General features: G+C 55.7%; 1 protein-coding gene across 1 annotated transcript; it reads right to left on the bottom strand.

The window, feature by feature from the left end:
- Window positions 1-7,765: 7,765 nt before the first annotated feature.
- LOC306945316 (C-type lectin domain family 2 member B-like) lies at window positions 7,766-8,944 on the bottom strand (the record flags this gene model as incomplete). Its single annotated transcript, XM_079534037.1, is given in 6 exon segments — window positions 7,766-7,907; window positions 8,007-8,113; window positions 8,317-8,501; window positions 8,775-8,880; window positions 8,884-8,901; window positions 8,903-8,944. Coding segments are annotated over 6 exon segments (600 nt in total).
- Window positions 8,945-9,078: the final 134 nt, after the last annotated feature.

Here is a 9,078-nt window from a genome sequence, read left to right as displayed (position 1 = left end):
CAAGTCTTCATTCATTGCCATTGTTATCATTATATTCCCCATTTTTACTTGACTGTTATGAATCCCATTTATTCAAGATCCTTGCTTCAATTCCCCAATTTTTATCACACACACAGAATCACACACAGAATTGTAGGGGTTGGAAGGGAGCTCCAGAGCTCATCGAGTCCAACCCCCTGCCAAAGCAGGTTCCCTACACCAGGTTGCACAGGTCGGCATCCAGGAAGGTCTGGAACATCTCCAGAGAAGGAGACTCCACCACCTCCCTGGGCAGCCTGTTCCAGTGCTCCGTCACCCTCACTGTAAAGAAGTTCTTGCGCATGTTTGTGCGGAACTTCCTATGCTGCAGTTTCCGGCCATTTCCCCTCGTCCTGTCTCCACTCCCCACTGAAATGAGTCCGGCCTCGCCATTCTGCCCCCCACACCTCAGATATTTATAGACCTGGATCAGGTCCCCTCTCGCTCTTCTTTTCTCAAGGCTGAACAGACCCAGTTCACTCAGCCTTTCTCCATAGCAGAGATGCTCCAGGCCCCTATCCATCTTGGTGGCCCTCCGCTGGACTCTTCCCAAGAGATCCCTGTCTGTTTTGTACTGGGGAGCCCAGAACTGGATGCAGTGCTCCAGATGAGGCCTCACCAGGGCAGAGCAGAGGGGGAGGATCACCTCCCTCCACCTGCTGGCCACGCTCTTTGCAATGCACCCCAGGATGCCGTTGGCCCTCTTGGCCACAAGGGCACACTGCTGGCTCATGGCAACATGTCGTCCACCAGGACACCCAGGTCCCTTTCCGCAGAGCTCCCCTCCAAAGTGTATCACTCCATTAATACCGTTGTTAATTACACCATTATCATCAATACATTTTGTAATTATTTTAATTATTGTTGTCTCGTTTCCCTGATTGGCACCATTTCATTTCATGTTTATGCCATCATTAATTGCATGGTGACGATTATTGCTCCAAACCCCCATGATTTCCATTCTTGTCCTCCTGCGGGAGAAGGGACGGGCAGCGCGGGGACAGCGCGAGGACGGGGCTGGGATGGCAGCGAGGGCGTTGGAAAGGCAGCAGCCTGGAGTGACAGGATGGGCGCTGCAGGGAGGGACGGCAAAGAGCGCTTTCACATGGAGCACAAACTTCACGGCTAGATGCGGACAGGACCTGGGGTAGTAAAGGTTGTAAAGCAAAGGAGGCTGGATTCAGTTTTGATATCAGGGGAGCTGTTTCGTGAGGAAGCGGTTGTGGGAACGTAAGAAAAAACTGCTCAGAGCAGCAGCTGTGGAGCAAGACAAATGGCATGAGAGCCAAGGACACCTTTAGAAGAAGAAAGAACATCTCACGGCTCTGACTGGCTGAGTGCCTGTGTCTACGGCTGGGGAGTGTTTTGCAGGATGCTCTGTTAACATGTATAAATAGAGTGGTGCTTAAGAGTAAAGTACACGAACAGCTTGTAAGCATATTGGTGTGCTGTTACGTCTCCGGCCGCGTTCCTGAAAGTCCACAGGCTTCCCCGCAGTGGTGAGGTGCTGGCACAGCTGCCCTTATTGGCTGTGGATGCTCCCCCTCTGGCTGTGCTCCAGGCCAGGCTGGATGGGGCCCCAGATCTCCGATCCAGGACGTGGTGCAACGGCTGGCAGCGCTGCCTGTGGAGGGGGGTTGGCACGTGGTGATCCTTGGGGTCCTTCCACCCTACGGTCAACTGCACCCAGGGCCTGAGAAGGTCATGGAGGAAATTACCTTGAGAGCAAACACATGGCATGGATCATAGAATCATACAATCATAGAAAGGCCCAAAGTGCTCAGCTGGTTCCAACCCCCCGCTGTGTGCAGGGTCACCAACCAGCACACCAGGCTGCCCAGAGCCACATCCAGCCTGGCCTTGAATGCCTCCAGGGATGGGGCATCCACAACACAGCATCACAGAATCACAGAATCGTAGGGGTTGGAAGGGACCTCCGGAGATCAGAGTCCAACCCCCTGCCAAAGCAGGTTCCCTAAACCAGGTCGCACAGGGAGGCGTCCAGGCGAGACTTGAACATCTGCAGAGAAGGAGACCCCACCACCACCTGGCAGCCTGTTCCAGCGCTCCGTCACCTCACCTGAAGAAATCCTTGCGCACATTTGTGTGGAACTTCCTCTGCTACAGTTTCTGGCCGTTTCCCCTCGTCCTGTCTGCACACACTTGTGAAAACGGTCCGGCCTCGCCGCTCTGCCCTCCACACCTCAGATATTTACAGGCCTGGATCAGGTCCCCTCTCAGTCTTCTTTTCTCAAGGCTGAACAGACCCAGTTCACTCAGCCTTTCTCCATAGCAGAGATGCTCCAGGCCTCTCACCACCTTCGTGGCCCTCCGCTGGACTCTTCCCTAGAGATCCCTGTCTGTTTTGTGCTGGGGAGCCCAGAACTGGATGCAGTGCTCCAGCCTCCTTGGGCAACCTGTTCCAGTGCCTCACCGCCCTCTGGCTGAAAAACTTCCTCCTCATATCCAACCCAAACCTCCCCTGTCTCACTTTAAAGCCATTCCCCTTGTCCCATCACCACCCACCCTCACAAACAGCCATTCCCCCTCCTGTTTTACGCTCCCTTCAACTGCTGGAAGGCCACCATGAGGTCTCCTTGCAGCCTTCTCTTCTCCAGCGAGTGGGACAATGAGGGGATGGGGCCCAGCCACCTGCTGAATCACAAGAACATCTTTTCTATGTTGTGACAACAGCCTTTTTCCACATAACTTGAGTAGACTCAAACTGAAGGACAGGAGACATGTACCGTAAGCCAAGCAGATTGCAGAGTCCACTGACCATCAAATAAAGACAAGAACGTAGAACAGACGTCTTGTTGTAGAAGGTAAGACAGCAGTAAAAATGCCTCACTTCAAGACAGCACCACTGGGAGCCGGGCTGGGCTACCCCCCTTTGAAAGGTGGGAAATTCACAGTGAGAATGATCACCAGCCTCCATCCCAGGACCACCAGAGACCCCCACCACGACGTTAGGACACACGCCCAAAAGGGAGGGACACGATGTTAACTTTTTCTTGGCATTTCTGCCCACGTCCTTGACAAGCGATGGCTGTGCATACGCTCTACCTCTGAATACGCAGCTGCTGCATGCTGGCGGAATGATCCCCATGCACGCAGCGCTGCAGTAAAGGAAGGCCTGCTTGAGACAGCTGCCATGTCAAGTTACTCTGTTGGAATTGTCAGCTCCAGTTGGTGACCCGGCAGGAGACCCTCTGCTCGGCTGTGGACCCACCGAGAGGAGAACGCCCCGCGCCCACCGGCAGCTCGTCCGGGAGGGACTGCAAGTCTGAGGAGGGTCAGCGCAGGGGCAGACAGCGTCCTGTGGGTAAAGGTACCCCTGAGCCTGGGTTCTCTTTCTCTGGTTCTGCTCTTTGCTTAAGGCCTCTGGCAGAAGCACTGGTGGGTCGCGTTGGGCAGCGCAGCGTGCACGGCAGCAAAACTGCATCGGCCCTGAAGGCACCAAGTGCTAATTTGGTAAATGGGAGCTGGCAGATGTGATTGCTGAACCGCTTTCTGTCATCTTTGAGAGGTCTTGGAGGACGGGGGAGGTGCCTGAGGACTGGAGGATAGCCAATGTCACTCCGGTCTTCAAAAAGGGCAAGAAGGAAGATCCTGGCAATTATAGGCCAGTCAGCCGCACCTCTGTCCCTGGAAAGGTGATGGAACAGCTTGTACTGGATGCCATCTCCAGACAACTGGAAGAAAAGGAGGTTATCAGGAGTAGTCAGCACGGGTTCAGCAGGGGGAGGTCGTGCTTGACCAACCTGGTGGCCTTCTATGATGTTGTCTCTGGCTGGGTGGATGGGGGGAGAGCAGTGGATATAGTCTACCTTGATTTCAGCAAGGCTTTTGATACTGTCCCCCACAACATCCTTATAACAAAGCTGAGGAAGTGTGGGATACATGAGTGGACAGTGAGGTGGGTTGAGAACTGGCTGACTGGCAAAGCGCAGAAGGTCATCGTTGGCGGTGAAGAGTGTGGCTGGAGACCTGCAACCAGTGGTGTCCCCCAGGGGTCAGTGCTGGGTCCGGCCTTGTTCAACATCTTCATCCATGACCTTGATGAGGGGATAATGGCCACCATCAGCAAGTTTGCTGATTATACGAAGTTGGGAGGATTGGCTGACAGCCTGAAGGCTGTGCTACCATTCAGCGAGACCTGGACAGGCTGGAGAGCTGGGCAGAAAAAAACCAGATGAGGTTTAACAGAAGCAAGTGTAGAGTCTTGCATCTGGGGAGGAATAATTGCATGCACCAGTACAGGGTGGGGGATGAGCTGCTGGAGAGGAGCTCTGCGGAGAGGGACCTGGGTGTCCTGGTGGATGACAGGTTGGCCATGAGCCAGCAGTGTGCCCTTGTGGCCAAGAGGGCCAATGGCATCCTGGGGTGCATTGCAAAGAGCGTGGCCCAGAACCCCATTCCCCGTCCCAAATGCTCCTGTTTTGTTGGGGTTTGTTGGCTGTGACTCTGGCTCAGGGAATTCGGTGCTCCTGTGCCTGGGGAGGCAGGTGGGCCCCGTTCCCCAGCATTGGGGATTGTATCCGACGGCTCCGACCGGCCGGGATGCAGTGCTGCTATGGGACAAAGGGTGTCTGAGAAAATTCTGTCAGTGACCCCTGGGTTGAACTTTGGCTCACTGGAGAGAGGTCACTGGTGAGGCAGGGGGAACGCTGGAGAACAAACCGGGAACACAAACGAAGGAACGGGACGGGAGTTACAGCTGAGTGCCCCGGTTGTGAGACCAAGTGCTGGGTGCTGATGGGCACTGGAGAACTGCACTGTTTGACTCGTGAGCTGTGAAGGGAGCGGCACAAACTGTCTTGATGGTCCATGGAAGTGTAATTGTTAACGGTGCATGGAAGTGTAACTGAGGGCACAAATAGTGGAATAGTAGGGGAAAAAATGGCAACAGGGGTAAGGAAAAGCATGAATTATGACAGTTTAGGAAGTGAAAAAGGTCTGGGAGAGGCACAGGCTGAGGAAGACGGAGATGAGCCAGGTGTAACAGGGATGTCAGGACTGAGAAGAGAGGTGAGAGATATGGCAAAATTGATTGAGGAACATAGTAAGGAAGTTGGGAAGAACAACAGCAGCTGCTACTGTTGCTGCAATAGAGCAGGGCCTGAGGACCCAGAGATCCCCACGGGAAAGGGTGGAAGGAATCCGGGAGGTTTCTGCCCCCACTGGGCCGAAAGCAGCTGGGGAAGCAGGGCAAAGAGGTTTATTTCCTGATGCGGGTGCCTCGTATGTGTGCTACGTCAAGAATTATTACCCATAGGTGATTTTTGTAGTAGTTGTAGGAGCCACAGGCAAGGGAAGTTCACTTTTTGGGGGGGACCAATTAAATCCTGGCTAGGAGAACAAGTCGGAATGCATACATTCTTGTACATGCCAGGCTCTCCACAGCCATTACTTGGGCAGAACAAATCAGAAGAGCTGAATGTAGAGATTAAATTCAGTAGAGAAAATTGGAGCTTAGTGTCAAGCGAAACCAATTGACTGAAACTTTTAAGTTCGGCTTCAACACAAACTGGGAAAAGCAATGTTGTACCCCCAGAAGTTACGTAAATCCTAAATCGAATACACAGGATTGCAGGCATCAGGAATGCCTGGCAGAGCCACAAATGCAGCCCAATAGAAGTTCAGTTAAAGACGGGAGCCAGCCGAGCCGGGGCTGGGGGGGATGGGGGGAAAGGAAGGCGGAGGGACGAAGGGCAATCAACGCAATGAGCCTGTTCATATCCTTGTCCAGGGTTTCTGATTCGTAAAGGCGTTCTCACGCTCTCCAGGGCTGGGATGTGGAACTTGTCCTGAGCTCCTGGCTCAGAGCCGTTCCAGACGGCTGCGCAGAGCAGGGCTGCGCTCTCCGTACCTATAAATTACTCCATCTACCTGCTGAGCGTGCGCCAACGTGGAAAGTTCATCCAAAGGAAAGTGATGAAGACCTTCAGAGAGACCCGGCGAAATCCAGAGAGCCCCGGGAGGAATGATGAGTACTAGGACAGGACACAGAACGGCGGCACTGACCGTGAGATAAAACACTTATCTCATTAATTACAACGCAGAAACAACGTTCCACTCCCAGTCTTTATTCCTCACTGGTTGCTCTGTGGGACGTGACCAGTGAGTGCACCCTCGTGGGGTTCAGGTCCTGCACACCAACAGCTCACACAGCCATACGCACTGCACTGTCACACGAACTCCTCCTTTCTCAAGGACTCTCAGATACGAGCTGCTGTCCCTCTGGCCGTGCTCAGCGCTATTCAGGCTGCTCGAGTGCCCCCCGACTGCTCCCCCTTTGTTCACCATCAGCTCCAGCACGGAATGTCCCACTGCCACCCGCTGCTCCCAGCTCAGAACATTCCCAGTGCTCCCTATGGCACAGTGAGCCGCTCTTACAGCAGGCTCTGTGGAACCCGAGGAAATGTCTGTGTGCGTTGTGAGGCCAAAGATGACAGTGTTCCATCGGGACTGCAGTGCTCTTCATGGGGCAAAGCCATTGGGCAGAAGACAGAGGTGCTCTGTTATTTCCCAGTGCAAAATTAGAGAGAAATCAGCTCTGTGTGCCCACTGAAGCTGCAGTGGAAGATTTCACAAGTGTCACTCATGGATTCCTTTTGCTGAACTCATGCTGGTTCTGAAACTGATGCACTGCTCCCTGTTGCTGAGCAAACCAACCCGTAGCCATGCGCAGTACTGCAAACAAAACTGCCTAAACCATAATTTTTTCTGTTGTCTTTTTGCCAGACAGCCCTTCCTGCCCCTCCCCCCACGTGCCCGCTCTTGCTCTTCTTTTTTTTAGCCCAACCTCCACCCCCTGCCACAAGCAGTTCTTTTTCTGCCCTCAACTTCTCTTTCCAGCCTCTACATTAGCAGCACAAAACAGCATTAAGCCGTACTGAACGTCCTTCTCGATCCTGGGCTGACCTGTTCGCAGCTCCCCCCACGCCGCTCTCCGTCCCCTTTTGCAGCGCTGAGCGACAGCAACGGCAGCCGCCGCTCACCGCCATCGGTGCCACCTGCAGCCGCCGCTGTGCCCCGGGGGTCCTTCTGGCAGCGCTGCTCTCCTTCCCAGCCCTCTCTCCGTCACACGCACAGCGGCACCGAGCGCGCCCTCACTTTGCTGCTGCCCCGCACGGCGCTGCAGGGACACAGCAGGAGGACGCGGTGCTGCCATCGCAGGGACAGAACGGCACCGACTGCACAGGGGCAAAACCACAGCGACTTTAATGAGAGCTCAGCGCAATTACAAAAGGCTGCAGCTCAGCAAGAACTTAAGTGCAGAAAGCCTCCTGCAGGGCTGCGGCCGTGTGACAGCACCGGGAGCGACGTCGCCCAGAGCCAAAGTCAGACGGCGGCTGGGAGCGATGGCACCGCGATGTGACACAGAGCCTGAAAGGAGAGCAGAAATCACAGAACTGTAGAATCACAGAACTGTAGGGGTTGGAAGGGACCTCCTGAGATCATCGAGTCCAACCCCCGAAATACCCCAGCCTCGGGTCCAGCAGCACTGGGGCAGCACCGTGGGATCATTCCGTGCTGCTGTGACCTTCGAGGACCCTCAGAGGACCCTCCCTTTAAGGAACGGTGCAATTAAACATGTTCCCTGAGAGATAACGAGCAGCAGAGCTGCGTGGTTCCATGCAGGAACAGCTGCAGCAGTGCTGGAAAGAGGCAGATTCCAGCACACAGCCATGGCATGGCCGTGCCCAGCAGCATTGGCACGAGCTGGCTGGGCTGGGATCTGTCACTGTGGATTTGTCCCATTCCTCCAGAGGACGAAGCTGTCGGCTCTGCTGCACACCCACAACTTCTCAGTGTGGCACAGGGCTGAGCTGATCCTGTCCCCATTCAGGTACGCACATCGGCCTCCGCCTCGCAGCTGGAACCTGAGCGCAGCAGGGAGCAGAATGGGAAACCCAATCGCAGCCCATCCCAAACAGACCCTGACACACATCCCAGACAGACAGACGGACGCACGCACTGACCAGTTGCTGAAGGCGCTGCCGTCGGCCCACGTCCAGCGCTCGTCCCCTTCTGCCCTGTGCAGCCCAATCCAACAGTTTGCCGGGCCCAGGTACTGCAGCATGAATTCCTTTGAACAAACCCAGGTGTGACTGCCGCCGTTGGAGCACTTTCCCCCCTCAGGCCCACGTCTCAGCTGCCACCTCGCTGCAAGGCATCTCCTCGTGGCTTTGGCGTGGGGCCACTTGGGGGCACCGGGAGCCGTTGGTGCGGCCCCACAAGTGTGGGTTTCCCACCCCCGTGTTGGCACTGCGGCTCACGCCCCGCTCTCACCATCTCCTCCTCCGTGTCCACGGTGGCCAGGGAAGCTCCGAGGCGCTGGCAGTGCTCCCTGCTGCTGTGCCAGTCACTCTTGTTGGCCGAGAAATAAAAGCATTTCCCTTGCAAACCGAGCCAGGCGTCGGGGCAGACGTGGGAGAAGGGTGGGCGAGGTGAGCACGACTCAGAATGCTGGAGCACTGAGAGGGAGAGAGTTGGGCGAGTGAGAGGCAAAGAAGGTTCCCCTGCAGCAGGCGTGGGCTTGGGATGCACGGCCATGGGGCGATGGCCTCGCAGCGGTGGCAGAGGCTGGGAAGGTGGAGCAGAAGGCGGTTTGGGGCACCACGTGGGCGCCCCAGGAGCTGGGATGGGGGCTGTGCTTGGGGAGCAGCTCAGGGCTGGGAAACCCCATTGTCCCCCGTCCTACACCCACCATAGAGGTTCCATCCCCGTGGGATGCGGGTGGCACTCACCTATCACGGCCAGCAGCACCAAAACAAGGATCCATGGCACTGCACACACAGCCATGCAGAGCACACGGCGCCTTTTCTTCCTTAGCTCACTGCATTTGCAGCCTGGTCAGACAGAGAGCAGTTCATGCAGCCACACCATCACCACGGCTGGAAAAGACCTCCAAGATCATGCAGTCCAACCATCCACAAACCACCACCATTCCCCACCAAACCGCATCACTTTGGACCACAGCCCCACAGCGCTGTGCTGCAGACCCCCACGGCTCCGCTCCCCTCTCTGAGCTGCAGGGCCTCAGTGTCTCCC

The sequence above is a fragment of the Tetrao urogallus genome (genome assembly GCF_951394365.1).
Source record: "Tetrao urogallus genome assembly, chromosome: 1".
In the NCBI taxonomy this organism is placed as follows: Eukaryota; Metazoa; Chordata; class Aves; order Galliformes; family Phasianidae; genus Tetrao; species Tetrao urogallus.
This window is presented reverse-complemented; position numbering and strand designations above follow the sequence as displayed.